Source organism: Lasioglossum baleicum, chromosome 9, assembly GCF_051020765.1.
Source record: "Lasioglossum baleicum chromosome 9, iyLasBale1, whole genome shotgun sequence".
Lineage (NCBI taxonomy): Eukaryota > Metazoa > Arthropoda > Insecta > Hymenoptera > Halictidae > Lasioglossum > Lasioglossum baleicum.
The window spans coordinates 12,293,564-12,313,320 of NC_134937.1; the positions used below are offsets into that span (position 1 = coordinate 12,293,564).

Below are 19,757 nucleotides of genomic sequence, written 5' to 3' on the forward strand. Positions count from 1 at the left end.
GGGTCTTGCGGGAATTTTTGAAGTTCGTCAAGGAAAACATAAACTAAAACTGAACAGTGTAGGTACTAGAGAAAAAGAGAGAAATATTTCGGTTTCTCAGATCCAATTGCTGACCACCGCGCGGACACAGAATTGTTAATTGGAGTCTAGAATCATCGAAACTCGAGGTTCGGTTCGAAACCTGTCGAATAATCGTTTTGAATCCGGTTGCCGAGGACCACCGTCGGTAGCGGTTGGCGGTTACGTCTCTCTGTAGCGTTAATTTCGTAACTCGATAAGTCATTAAGGTAACAAATTGCGCTATTAACCCGGCCACGGTTAATTAAGCGGGGCGTCGTAAACGGCAGAAAAGCGTCGCGGATTAATGGACGTCGGATCGGATTCCCGGGGCCGCCGGTTAATAACGATGTCCGTCGTGTAAGTAGGTTGGAAATCGAGACGAAAAACGATTCGGTCGCTTCGGTTGTCTGCGTTGCTCGGCAGAAAGAGAGTTCCAGGTTCGTACGAGAGAGGCCGAGGCGTTAACGAACGGTTGCTCCTGTCCGGGCGACGAGTTATAACAGTGATTACCGTAATCGCGTACGGCACGCTCTCGATCTCCGGGGCTGGATATAATCCGGCAGAACCGATCGCAGCAGTGCCGTTGCGTAATCCCGCGATAACGCGATAATACCCGGCTAATAACACGCCGCGCGCTGTTACCGGCAAAATGATACTTAACGAAACGTGCGGGCAATGTTATACCACTAGAAATTGACTGGAACCGGGAATCGGTAAGCAAGAGACCCCAAGAGAGGGTCTGGCGTGTCGATTTTCTCGTCTCGAAATTAACAGAAGCTATTTGAAAACACCGATAGGAAAATGCAGCCCGTAACGGATTAATTAATGTGCAAGTATTCAGACGTGAATTCTCTCGAAAGAGCGAACAGCTTGCGCAACAATTATGGTTCGCATACTCCCCCTCCATCCGCCAGGATAATTCCAGAAAATAAAATTCCGGGGAACCGATGCTGTAACAGGGAGTCCCGTTTTAACGTTTCTACTCGGTTCTGTAAACTCGGTGCCACTGTAGCAAGGGAATGTAAACATCGCTCGAGCCGAGACGATCGTAAACCGATCGTTAGTAGACCGCGGCACGCAAATCCCTCGTTTTATAGATATTTTACGAGAGTTAAACAGAGAATGATTTTCTTCACGAGACGATTTATTAAGTCGCGGGAACAAAAAGGGTTCAACATCGCTCGTGTCATAAGCATCGACTGACTTGCAACCCATTCTGACGCAACAATCACTTTAGACCGACGAAACACCTCGTGCAAACTATTAGGCTACGGATTGTTACATTATTTTTAATAAACTCGGAGAATTTTTATTTTGCATAACAATCAACAGTTTACTAATTACAATACAGCACCGAGTTCGTTTTTTACATTTTGCAATCGTGTATCTCGCTTAATCCGCGGATTAACGTATAAGGTTTAGACTTTCGAAAGGATTAGCATACTAATGGATGTTTAGGACCCCGTTGTGGGCGTCGCGGAGCTCTCGATCATTCGAATAACGACCGGCGATCGATGATAAAAGGATTTCTAAAAATCGTGGAACTCCGACAGGAAGATCCGGCGACGAGTTTTGCGAAATCGTTTTCTGACGGATCACGACGCGTAACGAACGGATCGAACTGATCGTAAACGAGGAGATATGTGGATCGGTGGGCGGCGACGATACGCGGACAATTAAAAATGTGCATAATAATCGGCAGAACTGACGAGAAAATCGGCGTGGTTACGTGGGCGCTTATTTAGTGCGCAGAGACTCCCGTATCTCGGTGGGATCGCGGCTTTAATAATTTCGGTGTTAATTAAATGGACGCGCGTGGGTGCGCGGCCGCACCGTGCCTCCGACAGTGTGTTTTGTCAACTTTCACTGTCGCTGTCTCGCTGCCACGGCCAACCGCAGCTGTTTTAATGCCCCCTCGATGATGGTTATTAAACCCGTTGACGAAAAGCCACGTCCGCGCTGGCGAAACTCTTCTTTGCTGCCGCAGATGAAGTCTGAAAGTTTATTGGTCTTGATGGGTGGCTTGTTGTCCGTGTAGATCGGTGCTAGGTACGTGCAGAAATTCTAGAATAAATAAATAAATACATCTCACGTTCAATTACAAGTTAGCAGCTTGTTATGTCGTCGAATAAAAATGTGACATGATCTGTTGCTCGAGCCAGCCGAACGCGCGTCGCTTGTGCAGGCGTTGAAGTCTCCGGGCGCGCTGAAGGATCTCCCGGCAAATTGAACGTTTGCATCGTTTATGCTCGCTTTGCTCCACTATCGTCTCGAAATGCTTGTTACTAGTCGTAAAGCACACAATGTTTCAAAAAATCAGCGAGTCGAAGATTTTCCGTTGGCGCGAATTTTTTCGCTTGGCTTTCACTCAGGATTTTTCTGAATGGTCAGAAGAACCGGCGCGGCGACCAGCCGTGCCTCTCACGTTTTCGAAAGTTTCACGAACCGTGTGCGGCTGTTTCCCGGTCCGTCGATAATTCACCGTAATTTCGCGGCGTGCAACGACGAGCGCCGCCCACGCGTTCCCGACTAAACGAACGAGCTAAAGAGAAAGGGAAAAAAAACGCGTCGACGTCGACCAAAGCACGAAAGAAAGAAGGAAGAAGAGAATATTCTCCCCTTGCCGCCCGTCGCTCCGCGCTCTATTAATTTGAGACGATTAGGCCGAGCGATTCTTGCCGCTAATTGCCCGCGGGGCAGAGGGGCGGCCGATCGAGGATTAATTAAATTGAATTAAGCTTAATTAGCCGTGACCACTTGGTCCGTGGTACCGGCGAGCCGAGGATCCGGACCCTACGTGAGATAGACGACGCGAAAAGTTCGGCGGACCACGCCTGGTCGAATCATTACAATCGCTCCTCGCGTGGTCCTCGCAAATTATTGTCGTTTCGAGCTCGTCGATCGAACAACCTTTTTAATTAGTGGACGCAATCGAAAATGTTCTTTACACGACGAGTCTCGTTTATGCAAGGTGGGGAATGTAGCTTCGTGGAAATGGTAATTTCGTAGAGGTGATACGAGTCGCAATCGTTTCTTTATATTCTATTGGGTTGGCAAATAAGTTCGTCTAAAAAGTCTAAAAAACCGAACGAACTTATTTGCCAACCCAATAGTAAGTAGGAATAACTGAAATCGCTAAACGCACGGTTTCCTCAACGATGAAAAATTCCGCGATGGATTCATGCGATCGCAATGCGAGTATCCGATTAAGTAACGTCTTAAAAAACACTCCAATAATGCAGAAGGAATTTCTCAGGGGGCGTCGAGAACACGTTGATCGATTTACGCGGGAGTGGGGCCCGTGCGCGATCGTCTTGTGCATTCGTACGCAAACAAGCTGCGGATCCGTCAGCGTGTGCCGGCGATTAGGCGTAATTAGCGTGCGGCGATCGGTTAGTCAGTGGTTCGGCTCGAAGCGGTACGGTCGTACCGTTAACGAGATTAAAGGTGAAATCAATTCTTCGTGGCCCGGCGAGCCGGAGGAGAAAACGCGCGCGCGCGCGCGCGTGAAATTCAAACGGTACCACCTCGCCGCGCAATTAAGAGGGGGGCAGTGAAAGTGTTGCGTCACAACGGTCGATTGTTTAAAACGTTGACGATTAATTAAGGGCGGGGACCAAAATGTAACCAGCTTCGGCTGCCGGCGACGAGCGGAGAACGAGCAACGAGGAACTTCGAGTACCGGACACGCTTGTTCAAAAACGTCCAAGGTGCTCGTCGATCGTCGACGACGGGTTTTTGGAATCCGTAAACAATCCTGGACTTGCAGGGACCGCCGACCGTTGGAGCGTCGAGGAACGTGACGAGGCGAAGAGCGAAGTTTCGTCGACGACGACACCGTCGCGAACCGTTTCTATCTAGTCAGTGTCCAGCAGAGTCAGCTGTGATAGCTTGTGGAACTCACCGTGCAGCACACAGTGCCGGCCAAGACCCGTCTTGGACCGTTTTTAGTGTTGAAATGAATTCTCGATGAAGAGTCGAAACTATTTAGTTTAATATATACACGTGAAATCGTTCAGATTATTTATTGATCGGCACGCAACAACCATGGTTACCTTGGACACCGAGCAGAAGCCGGAGAGGCAGCACTGCGGACGACGCATGTGCGCCATTTGCAGACGCATCAGGCGCGACAAAGGTAACACTCAATCACTCTGCATTCTTCTTTTCTCTTGGTAATTATGGTTAACAGGTACGCTTCGATACTCTTGACACGTGTCTCAAATATTTTAAATATTTTCTGTAGAATCTGCCTTGCTTATACGAACTAGAAACAGCTCTAAACATCTTCAAACAATAAACTACATGATTTGGAAAATATTCCGATATCTTTGAGACTTTAATAGCAACGCGATAATAATTCGACGGGGACTGCATTGCATAATTACTTGTTTCCCGCGATCAGGTTCGCAGACATCAAATTAGAAACCAGCGCTAATCGTTCACATTTGCGAACTGGGTGGGACGGTAATTGTGGTAGGAAACGCGAGGGCCACCGGCCGCGAAGCCGGAAACGAATCGTGAGAGCGTCAAGAGCTTCTTCCCGAAGCTGTATCGCCGACGCATCACACGTGGAAGCTTGACGTTCCGCGTACGCGAACACCTCGCTTGAACGTCGTTAAAGCAACTAATTATGTTTCTACTGCAGCCCGGTGATTATTCAACAAGACGCGCAGGCTCGAAACAAGGGGAGGATATTTTGCAACATAGACAGGGGAGCGAATTAAACGCGTGACAGAACGTTTCGCGCAATTTCCATCGCGGAGGAAGTGCATCGCGCGGTTTTTATCGCACCGTGTTCGACCATCGTTCCGTTTCCGCGTTGAAATCCCATCCACCTGTCAGTGGCCGCGATAATTGTCGGCGATACTGCCACGATTCTCGGAAATCCGCTCGTCGACGGGACTGCTCGCAGGAAAGCTACGGGAAAATTCTAACGTTTAATTAACGGTGGGATGTCCTGGCAAAAAGTCGTGAGATAAGTCGAACGTGGCATTACAGATATTTATCATTATATTTAATTTGCGATTTTAGTTACTTGTACTTTAGGCTCTCGTTATACGTATTTTATCGCTTTCTAAAATCGTATTCAAATGGCTTGATTAATGAGGGAGTGTCCAGTTTGATCTTGCAGTCGGTCACTGAAATCGAATAAATCAACGCCGTCTCTACATATATTTAGAGAAAATAGTAAATCATTTATAATTGACATGTACTTAATATTCATGCGCGAAATAATGTCCGCGCCACTGTGACTCACGCTGTTATGATTTCATGACTTCGTTACTTAATACCTAAATATAATGTAACCTTGAGAAACAATAAATTCTATTTCTGTATCTGAATTCTCGCGTTGCAAGCTCGAATGAAGGAATCTATCGGCTAATTTCCCACGACAGCACCCTTATCATTTCAGTAATTGGAGAATAAATGATTCTCAAATGGCAGGTTTCGTGCAAAAGCGCGCGGCCCCCAATAAAACGCGGAAATCCCGAGCATAGTAATTACGAAATACGGCCGGAGTTCGCAACGAGAACGTTTCTGGGAGGTGGTCGTAACACACACCGTCCGGCTCCTAACCGTAATTAGCGTATTTTCGCCGGGCCGTATCGAGAATGAGGAACGAGGAACAAAAGAGAGAAGAAGGGGTGGTGGTGAGCTCTCGCGCGAGCTCGCCTGTCGGGTTACGCGCATTAAAGAGTTACGAATGTATTCCGGGCCGATTCGAAACTGGTTCGTCCTCGTTCCTCGCGGCCAACCGTCCTCGTTGTTTCATGCAAATCGCTCGTTAGTCGAAACACCTGAAATTCCTGTGTGGGACGGCGTACATTGTCTTCGGCCGCTCCATGGATTATTCATCCCCGCGGCCCGCCTCGCGTCGAGCTGTGACAGGCCGAGTTGAGCGACGGGCAGACGGACAGGACTCTTCCTTCGCCAGTTGAATAGGTTCTCCTAAACGTTTCCTAGCTCTGCTCCTTCTCCATTATACTCTCTTCCATTCGTCGCGTCGCGTTGGCCGATGCCCTGCCCTTTCTTGCTGCTCGACGTGAATTTCGAGCGGAAACGGAATTAGAAATGCAACAGCTGTTTAAAAGTTCACGCGACGCGCCCCAGTTGTTCTTTTCGTTCACAGCAGATTTCGTGGCATGGTGCAACAGAATGTGTCACCACGGCAATTCGACCTTCGCCGCTACAATTAGACTCATTAGCGGATCGCAGGGTTGCGCCCACGCGGATATTCAAATGCGCCGATTTTATGCAGTTTCGGATCGATCGAGCATGATGCAATTTGTTGTTCGCTGCTCGGATAGTGTTACACCTTCCCGAGTATTTACAAAGATAAATTAGAAGCGGGAATCCAGCGACTGTGTCCGGATCCGATGATTTATCGCGTGCCCCGGGGAACATCGGTTTCGAGGAATCATTAAGGAAAGAGCGCGTCGGTGGACACGGAAAGAGTGTTTCGGATAGGATCGAAGACTGAATGGCCGACGATTTCATTCACTCGGTGAATATCGGGAAACAGAGTGTCGCCATGTAGTAGCTGTTTCATCAGCGAGTCTCTTCGTGGGCCGTCGACGAGCCTACGCGTGCCCTTCGCTCATTCACTTCGTCTCTGACTATCGCAATCTTTCTTCGAACGATCCAGGAAGGTGTAGCATCCAGTCGGACACCTCGATCGGATCAGCATCTTCCAGATTGATTTGCATAAAACCTATCAGTCAACGATCCACGGGGCTGCACGCCGTGGACTGTGGCTATTAAGCATTGGACACTATGAAATTTCGAATAAATTAGCCTCGCCAGTCCCTTGGGGACGCGGAAGGGTGGTTTCGCAATCGTCCGGAGATAATCCGGTGAATGGCCGGCCGCGGTTTCGTTTCATTCATCCGCGATACTTCGCGGCAACCTTGCTCTATGCCTAGGCAGTTATGGCAGGCGTGACTAGGCTGGAGGTCCCGATTATGATAAAGCGCGTGGGCTCGCCCACGCTCGCCCTTCGCTCGTTCATTCATAAATTCAACTCTCACCGCGTGCGCGCGGCCGACCACCAGAGAAAGCTACGCCGCACAAACAGCTAGAGAGAGAGAGAGGAAAGATGAACACGATGAGCTGCGACACGCGCGTTACACCTCCCTGCAAGCCACCGACAAATCCTGTCCACGAATGCGACTCCCTTTTCGGCGCCTGATCAACATCTCATTTTGCATAGAGGGTTCTTTAAATCTTCTGAGTACTATTAAAAGTGCTCAACATTATCGAGCCCGTCGAAGCACCGACATCTGGAGAAATTCCTGAAGCGTGCATTCTGAGAACCGGTTTGTGGTCAACTATGAAACATCCGTGCTCCAATTATAATTCTCCAATTCCAGTATTTACCGGACGATAAAGACGTCGCAACAATTACGCGCATTAGCGAAGTGTTTGCCGACGCATCTCGGTCCGTTTGAACAGCTATGCTGAAGAAGCACGAGGAGACAAGAACAAACAAACGGTGCGGGTGAAGGAAGGGGTAATTTACTGCGGCTCGTTCTTAGAGTAACGGCACCTAAACGTCGCGGATTCTCGGGGCGATCCGCTCGATCGCCGATCGGTCGGCTAATCAGCCGTCATTAGCCTACTCCATAACTAATAAACGTCATCCGGCCGTCGCGTAGCCGGTAGCACGTAATTTAACGAGCGGCTCGCGCCTCACAACCCAAGCCACCCCCGCATACCTGTCTTTCTCTCTTTCCCTCTGGAAATCCTCCAACGTTCTCCCAGCTCTCCAGAAAACAGACAAACATTTCCCAACAGCCATCACCAGTTCCATTATCCGTCACCAGTCCCCGGCTCTCCGCTGCCATAGCTCGGTTGCCAAAGACGAGTGGTAACGAGTCGATAAAAAATAATTAGTATGTCCGTCGACTCGGTGCTTCTAGAAATAGACCGGTCCGCATAATCATCCGCCGATTCCGAGACCGCTTTGGAAACCTGCCGGCGGCTTTTGCCGCGCGCGACTCCAGGTGATACTCGCCGTCGTCGCCGTCGAGTCGTCGTCGCGAGTAGATATGTGTGGCCTCGGGACGTGCACGCGCTTGCTCGTTCACTCGCACGCGTGTTCACGGAGGCGTTCACCATTCGCGAGGGAATTCGCGGCTGAGAGAGAGAGAGAGAGGAAAGAGTTATGCGGGGGTGACGAGGGTTCCGACGACGCGCGAGCCGCTCGTTAAAGCGTGTGCTACCGGCTACGTGACGATCGGATGACGTTTATCGAGTTTGGCCACTAAACAAGTGTTCAGGTCGCCTCAGATTGTGACGAATAAAATTGCAAAAGGGTAAGGGAACAATCATGAAATAACGTATGTTCCTCATTCCTGAAGCTGAAGATCACGGAGTAAAAACGCTTTTTCCTCATTCCCCGAGTGAAAGATCACGCGAACGCAGCAACCCTGTGTTCAGGGAGGTCCTGGAGACGATGCAACGTGTCTCGAAAAGCGACAGGCAGGGGCAACGTCGCGCCAGGCTGGAAAAACGGCGTTGGCAGGGCCGCGTGGGCAAGCTGCCGTGTCTAATAAACATAAAGCAGGCAGACTCCGTCAAGTTACCTGCTTGTTCTTTTTTCTCTCACCCCCACCTCGAGGCTGGTTTGTGCCCGGCCTCCTTTTTCCCCCCCGTGATCCCCCTCGCCCATCGAACCACCGCGTCGAGCACACCTTCGCGGACAATTAATTTACCTCACGGCGTAGCCCGGGGTCCGCGGAGCTTGCAGACGTAGTTTGCGGCCGGCCGTCCAGAAATGGAGTTGGTTTCGCCGGTTAAGATACGATCGTGTACGTACCTCGCACACATCCTCGCCGGCAGCGTCGAGAAAAACGCCATAACTCCGAGTCGTATATGGCGGCAATGCACAGGTGCATGCCACCGTGCATCTACCCCCCTCGGCCCCCGCCGACCCCCCGCTCGAAGACCGCCAACCCCTTCTTTTCTACGTAGACCCTTCCTCCTTGTCTCCCCGTACGAGACTCGATCGAACGTGCGCGTAGAATGTCAATTGTTTCGCTCTGTCCTCTCTCTTGCCCCCCACCCCTGCACGCCCCCTGACGCCTGTTTTCTTCGTTTCTCCCGCCCCTGGACTACCTGCACCCCCCTCTCTCACCACCTGGACTGCGTTAGATAGGTTCTGATCGATTTTGATCGGTGATTTTGACAAATTTCCAGGGCTAGAAACCTTATTTTACCTACCGCCTCTTTCCCAGATAAAAAATTACTCAGCACCCCCTGAAAATCTAGCTTCTAGTATTTTAGACGAATCGAATGAAGGACGATGAGGGAAGTCCTCTCTGCAGAAGGCCGAAGTCGTAGCAGCGTCGATTTTATCACCAACCACGGGCATAACGTAGCGAGAACGTTAGTTTCCTTTATTAACCAGATAAACGAGATTGTGTAATTGAACGTCTCCCCGGAACGAGTTCCCTAATTATGCCGAGAGAGTGCCGAAGTTATACTGGACAATAAAATCCGGCTAAATAACGGACGGAATACGATTCTCTACATTTATTACGGTATAACTTGCAATTCAAGAAAGAAATCTTGTTCCTTGGCTTGAATGAAAATCTCTCGAAATCCTTCCGACCCATCGACCATCTCGCTTATCTCGTCGAGCTCTAATCAACAATATAACACAGCGAATCGAACGCTGATAAAACAGTCAGCCGGATGGGTTAGGCAAGCGGACTGCTTACTGTCATCGTCGACAGAGATCTATGTCCCTCTCCAAGTATCCTTCATTAATTAAGCACCGTTGCTAAATCCGTTGCTACACCGCCTGCAACACTGTACAATTACGGTATAGACAATTGCGAAACAACACGGCTGAACGCGTGCCGCACTGAAAATCGAAACCCGAAGATTCCCGAACGCTATAACGACATACGAATCCAACGATCACACCTCTTTCCCTCCTCCGCACACAAAGAGAAACATATCTCAAGCGTAGAATCTCGATGGTCGCGGTGTAGCACATCGATACAATCTTCTAGAAAGGTAGGATTCCATAAATCGGTGTCGGCCTATAAACCATAAACTCGTTAAAAGCGGTCACGTGGCGGTCCAACGGATGCCACGTGTCCCTGTAGGTATCGAAGGGAAGATCGTCAGCTCGATCGCTCGGATCTCCTCGATCGCCTCGATCCGATCCGATCGGCTCGATCGTGTGCCTACCTGGCGTGTGCCTCTACCCGACCTGCGCGCTTGTGGGTGTAACCAGTTTCCGTGGGCTTAGCTGTCAAACCCACGTGGGCCGCCCACGCTGCGCTGCTCAGATATATTACCGTGCCGCGAGAGAAAGAAGACGCCGTTGGATCGCGCGGGGTGCACAAAACACAGAGAGTGTGGAACAGAAGAGGGAAGGGAGCGAGAGAAGAGGCGAGAGAAATCGTTTCTTCTTGTACCAGTGTCGCAAGGGAAAACGCCACGGACCTGATCAAACGACGTAATTAACGCTGAAGGATTGCACGCTCCCGGTTTTCCATTCGCCTGGCGAGGCGCGCCGCGTCGTATCTGCATCCCCCCGTATTCAATTATTGCGCTGATCGATGTCTTATTGGCACTTTGCATCAGCTTAGACTTCAATCGATGCCCCAATCAATTGTTTTAACAGCTGCGCTCTGTTGTTTTTTTGTTCGAGATCATGTTATACGTCATAATTATAAATAACATGAAGAAATTCAATTTTACTTACCCTGTTCAAAAAGAAAGAACAAAACGAAAAGAAGAATCTCTACCATGCAGCTTTATTAGAATACATGAACGGCGTGCTTCGCAGATGATCTTCTCCATAAAATTGTAATCTACGCAACAGCCCTATAGACTAGGATCTAACGCAACGAATGAAGGAAATTTTCTTCCACGCGGCTCATCTTCGCATACCATCGAGGTTTCCTATCATGTCCCCTAAAACGTCCCGCCGAGAATCACCGACGGAAACGGAATCTGCCAGGTGGGAGTCAGATGATGCACCGTAATCCCTCGACCTATTGAAACCTCGGAGAACTTAAATACCGGGTGGAATAAGAGGATCAACTGTGCAGAGTTCGGAGGGGTATTACAGAGAAAGAAATTATGGTTGCGCAATAGAGGGAGGCTGAAAAGGAGAGGCCGAGTAGTTGGAAAAGAGCAACAATTTACTGCAACGGGGCTTAAAATACCGGGACACAATATGTATAAATTATGTATTCGCCGCGAAGATGCCGTGGCACTCGTCGAGAGGAGCGGGCGGAACAAAAACAGAGAGAAACAGAGAGAGAGAGAGAGAGAGAGAGAGAGAGAGAGAGGAGGAAAGTGAGGAGAGACGCGGCTTACGACACAGGAAACAGTTTCACCTGGAGGGATACCAGCATCCACGTTCCTGTCCCGTGGGGAGAGAAGAGAGGAGAGGGGAGAGCGGGTTAAGTAGGCACGTGGGTGTACATGATGCATACAAAGGCGCTTTTATGAATCGTGTTTTCCCCGAGTCCAGTGGAAGCCTCTCGCATAATTAAGGGAACAACTCGGGCCGAGTTTGACGTAACTGCAAAATATATAAATTCGAGGCTTCTCCTTTTTTCGCTTTTCGCGTTTCTCTCTCTTCTCTCTCTCTCGCTGTCTACAGATTCGTTCTTTTCTTCAGGGGCGATGATTCAGAGATGGAGAAAAGACAAGCGTCAACGGTGTCGCGATCTTTGCGATGGCGGAATCTCGCGGCTAAAAGAGACGACACCGGAGTAAACAAGACTGTCCTCCTTTCCGGAGATGATTCACTCATTTAGAACTGCGCGGCGCAGCGGGACCGCGAATCTCTGGTTTATCGAGGTAGAAGACCGATTTACAGGGTCCTCTGAAAGTATCCGGACGCTAACTAGACTTCCAGTTCGTATTGAAATGTAATAGTTGATACAGTAGCAACTTTCTATAATCGCTGGTTGTTGCTAACCTATTACTGTGATTCAGATGATTAAGGCGAGGTATAATTAACGATTGTAGAAAGCAACTTCTGACCGTATTAACAGTCGCATTCCGATCGTGATGATCAGCCTTCGGATCGTTACACATTTACTCGGTGTCAATTGTAACGATTGGCATGTAACGAATCATTGCTTTCTCCGTTTAATGATTCCGACCCATCCGCATTTTGTAATTTATTGCTCTACATTCCGCGTTAAAAGCATCGAGATTCTCGTGCCAGTGGTTACTAAACTGCACTTTTTTTTGCATTCCTGATTAAAACAAACCTTTGCCAACTTCGCCGCATCATTTGTCGATCGTGTCACCGCCAATTAATATCGCTATCAAACGTGGTTATGAAACGTTATCCGGAAGCAGAACGAAACAGAATCGGACGTGAAGTAATTCGAGGTATTATCAAAAAGTGGGAAGCGGAAGCAGATCGGAGCCGGTCGGTAGCGATAATCGGCTAATTACTGGAGTGAAAACGGTCGTCTGAGCTGGCTGTAGCCTGTGCGACGGCAGATCGGGCATTTGTTCGCGTCCCACTAACATATAGCTACAAGAAGGCTTTCCGTCGATTCGTTTCGCGTGACTCGCCGATTAATATGCGTTCGGGCCAACTTTCGCCCGGTGAGGACAGAGAGCCCCGATAATGGCAGGTGCGTGCCGCGTAAAAACGTTGATTTACCGGCACGATAGTCGAAACGACAATACGCTTGAAACAATGCCAATGAGCCGAACCGAGAGAGAGAGAGAGACCGGCGTCGGGACCAGCTTACACGTGTAGCAATTACCATAACACAGGTAACCCGGAGTTAGTCTCTGACTCCCGGCGATTATTCGACCTCGCTTAGTCGACGCCATTTTAGACGGGCAAATCCACCCAGCTGCGATTTCGGATCGAACCTTCGTTCCCAGGAACCTCGGAGAACAGCACCTTTCCAGCTCCGTTATATTTTAATGCAAAAATGCAGTCAATTGAATGACAACGATTTTAGAGATTTTTCGAAACTAACGTAATGTACCCACGCTATTCGCTGTCTAGTCTCTATCCTATTTATTTTGCGCAGAGACAGTCGATTCGGCAAACGATCTCTCACACAGCAAGCTTGCCACTCTCGAAGCGATCCAATCATCTGATAACATGACTTTTCGCCTATTAGATTGAGGAATCGCAAGGATCATTAGTACTGCTATTCTATGTATACATACAGAGATGATGTCCAGCTCGCCCCGGGCCATCGAGACTCGCTATCTCCGCTGAATCGAAGTAAGACGAACAATCCTTTCGTACCTTATGCTCGAAGCGATAAAATAAAATAGAACACCTGAGAGAGAGAGAGAGAGAGAGAGAGAGAGAGAGAGAGAGACTACGGATCACGATAGGCTGACATTACGTGACGCAACGACTCGAAATCATGTGCTCCTAGGGTTTAAAAGTTGTAGAGACACTGCGGGGGAGCGTGTAATATCGCTGTACCCAAAAATAAAAGTAATCCACCGGCGAGAAAGATTGGGCCGTTAAAATTTTTCGAGAATTTTCGTATTAATAGCGTTCCCGTAGGCAAATCGCAGAGGCAGCATAAATTTCCCCGGTAGAAAGGCAGTAAACGTCACGGTTGCCCGGCCGGGAAGATTTCATCCTACTTTCGGCTAATGTTTCGGGGTGCCAGCCCCGATCGCGTCACCCACAAAGCTTGTAGCGGCGACGATCATTAGTGAACAAACGCATAAACGTCGGGTCGACGATCCGACGTAGAGGAAAGAGCTGGTGGAGCGGCTCTGGAAAAAGCCAAGTCGCGTCTTAATCCGTTGTTTCTGTTCGAGGGGGCAATTAAGCCTGTCAAATCGGGAAGGTCCGATGATCCCGGCGCTGCGCTGCCCGGGTTTTCGAGGCTCGATGGCATGCCGTAAGAAGAGTCATCGCCGTGGCGTCTGCCGCTCGTAAATTCTCCCCGAAATTCTGAAATATCACGACCCTCTCTCCCCCGCGTTTCTTCTTTTTTTTTGTCTTTTCTTTTCTGTCCTGCTTTTTATTTTCTCTATTCGTTCTCCGGTTTCTCCCGTCGCCGTTTTCCTTTTTATATTTCTCGCGCTCGCTCGCGCGATGTCGCCCTCGTAAGCTTTTCCTTCGGCTTGTACACGCTCGCCTGTATTTTTAATCCCTTGGCCAGAGAGTTTCTTCCCACTTCTTTCTTTCTTTCTTTCTTCCTGCTTGCTGTTGGTTGGTTCTTCTCCACCCACGACCCACAGGACGTTGCACCACACGCGTTCGTGCACGCGCGCATCGAAACGATACGCATGCCGGGGCTACACGCGGCGAAACGCACGCGTCCCCGACGGCTCTCCGCTCTCGAAACGGGGTTAACAACACCGAAATCTATTTATTTACCGGGATAAATCACCAGGAGCTTTACGAGTGAGCGTATATTACGCAAATCGTGGCGTTATATCAATCGGCGGGTGTCCTCCCCCGCCTCGCAACCCGTCGCCCTCTTGTCATCCAGCTCGACATCCAGACGGACCACTCTCGGTGCTTTCCACTCGAATACCCAGCGATCCCTTCTCTTCGTCTTCCTCTTGCCTTCCTGTCTTCCCTCGCTCGCTTTTCTTCGCGTCTTCGGGGAAAGTTGATACATCTGTCGCCGGATGATCGATTTTTTTGGACGTCGCCCGCCTTTCGTAACCCTTGTTCAATCGCAGTGTTCAAGAATGAAAAAAAACTTCATTAAAGAATACAATACTCTTTTCTTCGAAAGTCGACATCAATCTCCGTCTAATAAACATCAGTCAGACATTCGAGTAATATCGAAAGGCAATTAAACAACGCTATATCTCCGCGGAGCAGAAAAATCGGAATTTTTGACACACCGCGCTATCGACCGATTAAATCTGACACGATATCGCTTGGTTAATGTGTCGACATGTGTCCCAGAAACGCGAACCGGGAATAAACTTGTATCACAATCTACGCCAGGTACACGATAAAAGGTCTGAAATCAGCATACGCAATCTCGCGGCGAGATCACCCCCCTGTTCGTGAGCAGAAAAATTCTCGGAACTAGTTTCGCAAAAAAGCGAGAATTAATACAGCGAGAGAGAGACCGGGTTGATATGTGTGTGGACCCAGTCTCGCTTGGTTTCGCGTTTGCATAAACGTTTCCCCGTTTAGCGCACGGGGCCCCGGGTAGGGCAACCGGGGTGGAACGTCTCGGCGGAGAGAAAAAAAAGAAGGAAAAACGGCTAAACGTGGCGGAACGGTATGACTTTCCCGTCGCGATGGAGAGAACGGCGAGCCTCGAGGCGGCCTCAGAGGAGAAGCGTTACGAAAGACAAGTGCCTGAATCGATTAGAAGGCGTAGCCGGTAGGCGGAGCGTGCTAACGCCGCGTTTAAAGCTCGCGTACCACTAATGTACACAAAGGTAAGCCGCTCACACGCGCGCCTGTCGCGTGTGCCAATCGCAAGCGAGCCATTCCGCGGCGAATCACGCAGAATTCGCAGCTGACTTACTCGCGAGATCCGTCGGACGTCTTGAAAAATCTCGCTTTGAAAAATTCTACATGCCCGCACGTCTAGATACATATTTGCGAAAGAACTGTGCGCGATGTAAAGAATGTGCCGTCGTCTCTCTCGCATTTATGAAAATAGATGTTCCGCGATCTCACTCAGGCCCTTTCCACCATTTAACACCTCAAATTTGAAGTTGATATCCGCAATGGCTTCGGGGAAAACAGCTTGTAACGCTTTATCTGTCCCATCCTGTGCATTACGAGAGAGAACCAGAGACACTTATGGCTGCTCTGGCTTTTCGGTGTCCGTCTTGGATGGCACTGTTCCAAAGAAGCCTGCTGTCAAAGACAATTCCTAGGTAAATGACATTGTTAGACCAGTTTATTGGGTGTCCGTCTAAAGACAGAATCGCGTGGGCTTCTACTTTTAGACTTGCTTTCTGAATGAAATAAAATAGCTCGAGTTTTGCGTAAGTGAGGAATCATTCTGAATAAATTTTAAAAAGAAAAGTTGGAGGACCAAATATGATTGATGTTTCGTATTGTTTTGAGGTTCGGTAAACGTAAAAGGATTAAATCCCTCCAGAGAGCGGTAATCTGGTGGAAACGCGTTCCCCGGTCGAACAATCGCGAGGCAAAGTGGGCGGGTGCCACGTAAATCATCGTCTGTCAAAGAGAGATCTTATCTGGCCGCGTTTTCAGTTTTCACCGAGGGAACAGCTGCGGCCGCCGATCAAATTCCACGAGAACAAATGCCGGTTGTCGGAGGCATTAGCACCGCGAAGAATCCTTTCGCGTTAGCTTATCAGCGTGCTCGGCGTGCGCCGATAGCCGAGACAGGGCTCCGAGCAATTAATCTTATTGTTGGCGGTGGCTAGGTGACTCGCCCACGCACAGCCACCGCTATGGGACACCGTGTCCAAGGTCTGTACGCGTGCGACACGCGTGCGTCTTCCCCGAGACCTTTCTACGAACGATCTTCCTGTTGGCTCCACGTCTAAAACGATTTTATAGACTTTAATAAAATGAAAAAAATTATGAATAGAATGGAATTATTATTAGAACACAATTCCCAAATTAATCTTCCCTGCAGGCACTTCTGAAGGATCACGTCAGGATTAAACGCGTATGCAAATGTATTCTAGAGAAATTAATGAAGTCGGACGTATCATCCGATTTACTACTGGCGTTACAAATTGTGTTCCCAGCTAATGCGTCATTTCAAAGAAATTCCGAGTACACGAGGCTTTCACTCTGTATCTCGATAAATGTCGGATGTTTCTAAGGATTCACGGGAGGAGTGGGAGTTATCTGCTGTCGGTATCCCAAGGAAGTCGAGCAGAGCTCGGTGTCTTCGAGGTGTCATCAATCCTCGTGACATCGCATTTAGATACCCGGGGCCGTTCAACGACTGAACATAACAGGCCCCGGTAGGAGGTTATTTATTATATTGTAGTATACAGGGAAATGACGGCTCACCCTTGATATCTTTGGGCCTGGTGAAAGTTGTAGCCCATAGTTGTAAGCTCTTTTGATATTTAGGAATATTTAGGAAAGCATCATTTTCTTTCGCCGATATCTCTAACTTTTAAGAGAGAAAATTCTCTTGTCGGGGGGTGTAAAACGTTTATCGGATTTTTTATTCAGAAAAACCGTGAATGAGTGTCTTTTTTTAATAGGAAATAGTTATCAGTTCCTTTCGGTGACTTAATATTTACATCACGACGTTTTATGAGGCCCATAGTCGAGGAGGAATTTATTGCAACGCTCTCCACGAAACAACTTTATGAAATATTCCTTTTTCAAAGGCGACACGGTTCCTGGTCGCAGCTGGAGCTTCTTGCGCCACGTTCCTGTCCCTCTCCGTTAGTAGGAAACAATGAGGTTTAGACGATTTAGGAAAGAGAAATTTTCGTCGGATTGGTGCACGACGTTTACGACAAAGACACGGTTTCCACACCATGGGAAATAGAAATATAACATATGTATTTACGATTCGTTGAGAGGGGGTCCAGCCAATGTTTGACGCAATTGCGTGCCTATGTTCCGCGGCCAGCTGTGCAAGCAACGGCCGGCAAACAATGGCGGGAAATGCGTACTGAAAAATTCAGCTGGCCGTCAATAAATTCGCAACGTGACGCCAGGAATCCTAATTAACCCGCCTGTGACGCTCGGTTGTCCGGGGCGTCGGTTTTCAACGCTGACGAGAACGACGACAGAATAAAACTTGAACATCGTTGAAAAATTTAATCTTTTTAGCTTCGAAACAGCGCGTCACGAATTTTCGGAAAAATGTATGGTACACTTGGGATGGACATTTGGGATTTTGCGAGTTGATGTTCGTCATCGAATGTTTTAAGAATTTCATTACACGCGCCGGAAAGAACTTTGGAAAACATTTTCGCAAGCCGGTGAGTAACGTACGGATATTTATTCGACTTATTATTTATCGCCGCCTATTAGGAAGACGCGTGGCCTCGCGATTAATCGCGACTTAGAAAAACAGGGGTCGATCGGTTCTGAAAGCGTTCACCTGCTCCTCCGACACGCGTCCCGTGGATTCCGCTCGGGCCAGAAGCCGACCCCGACTATTTTCTAAACAAACGCCGCTGTTTTTACCCCTTACTTTTCATTGCCGCGTAAATCATACCGGGTCGCGAGCCGAGCGCTCGACCAGTCAATTTTCTCCGGGCTCGTTCGCGCCGCTCGTAACTCTCCGGTGGCTCTTCAAAGACAGCGCACGTGCGCCGCGCCGCGCCGGGATCATTTCCTGCTGTTACTTTTTCATTTTAGATCCGCAACATTGCTCGATTATCGCTCGGAGCTTTCTCCGCTCGTCCGTGAAAGCGGGTCGCTCAAATATCGTCGTCGTTTTTTTTTTCGCGCGGCAAATTCGGAACTTGTGACGAAACGCAGTCGAGTTTTCCGGAAAATATATGGAAGAAGATTTTACTCGTTCCGCAATTAAATCATTTGAAGATTGTCGCCGTTTTGTCGAACCAGAATCTTTCTCGTGTTTTGCTCGCGTTCGCATGAAACTGTATAAAGTCGTTCTGCGGATTTGTTTAGACAAAAGTGCTCTTTGAGCGTTATTTATAGCGAGCAACAGCAGACGCTCTGGATTTGAGCATGTTTCCGAGTCGTTCGCGGCTCAGACGCAGACATGTGTCTAACAATGATGAATTGGGCCGCTAGTTAAGGTATAGAACGTCATTCTCTGCGATGCGTTACGTGAACGGATGTCTATTTTGAAGAGCAGAAACGAGCGAAACGTATATCAATGACACCGATAAATAACGCGGGGGTGAGCTGAAAAACTGTTGGTGCGCTCTCTAATGAGTCTACTAAAATTGTTTACGAACATCACCTGCACGTCGTCGATCCTCTATTTGTCAAACAGCAGAACGGATTTATTTTTGACGCTCACATTTTGCGGATTAAGGATGAGTTACGCGAAGGTCTCGCACACAGGAAATGTTTTACAGTTGCCGGTGAGTAAACAAATAAAAAAAAAACATCTGAACAAATCCTAATTCGCTTCTTAGTCATTTGGGATTAATTAGGTGGATTAGTTGTTCAAAATTTTATAAAATACACGCTTACTGAAGTAAAAGTGTTAGTGTATGACTATTTTGAGCGAGAGTGTTCGAGCATAGAATGGTTTTTCGTGGAAAAATGTCAGAATTTGTAAACGGGGGGCGATTAATAAGCCCGAGAGTCGCAAGCCTAATTTCGCGTGAAGGAACAAGGTCTATTTTGCGACGAATGTCGAGCAGCAGCACGCGAACAGAAGCGGCCAGAGCCGAGGAGGAAACGCGCGAAGCGTGAAACGACGGAAAGCGGTAGATAGAAGAAACTATGACGAGGAGGAAGGGACAAGACCTCTCCCGTAATCTCCGGGCCTAGAGGCTTTATTTATACCCAAAGCTGCCGTATTATTGGATCACCCCCGCGATTCTGGCCGACTTAAGTGTGTCTTCTGTCGTTCACGTGCATCTCTTTTCTGTTCCCCGTTGCTGGCTGCTTCCGTCACGCTGTCCAGGAAACGCGTGGCCTCGTTCGCGCCTGGAAGTTCTTCATTAGACCCCACCATCTGATTCATCCTTCAAAAATAATCGAAAAACAGCCACCTCGGTTCCTTCATCATTTTTCCCTAGACGCGTTCACTTGAAAAGTATTTAGATTTGCATCGAACGGGACGACTGATCTTATTCTTCTA

The 19,757-nt window shown here is 48.6% G+C and overlaps 1 protein-coding gene across 4 annotated transcripts in view; it reads left to right on the plus strand.

Annotated features, from left to right (window-relative positions):
* LOC143211741 (uncharacterized) overlaps positions 1–19,757 on the plus strand; it is a 235,213-nt gene that overhangs the window by 193,068 nt on the left and 22,388 nt on the right. The window contains exon 2 of one of the 4 annotated variants that reach the window (XM_076429672.1): positions 3,830–4,198. The exons of the other annotated variants lie outside the window; for them this stretch is intronic. Within the exon in view, the coding sequence (XP_076285787.1) occupies positions 4,108–4,198 (91 nt within the window). The 5' untranslated portion in view covers positions 3,830–4,107. The remainder of the gene's footprint in view (positions 1–3,829; positions 4,199–19,757) is intronic. 4 annotated transcript variants of the gene reach the window in all.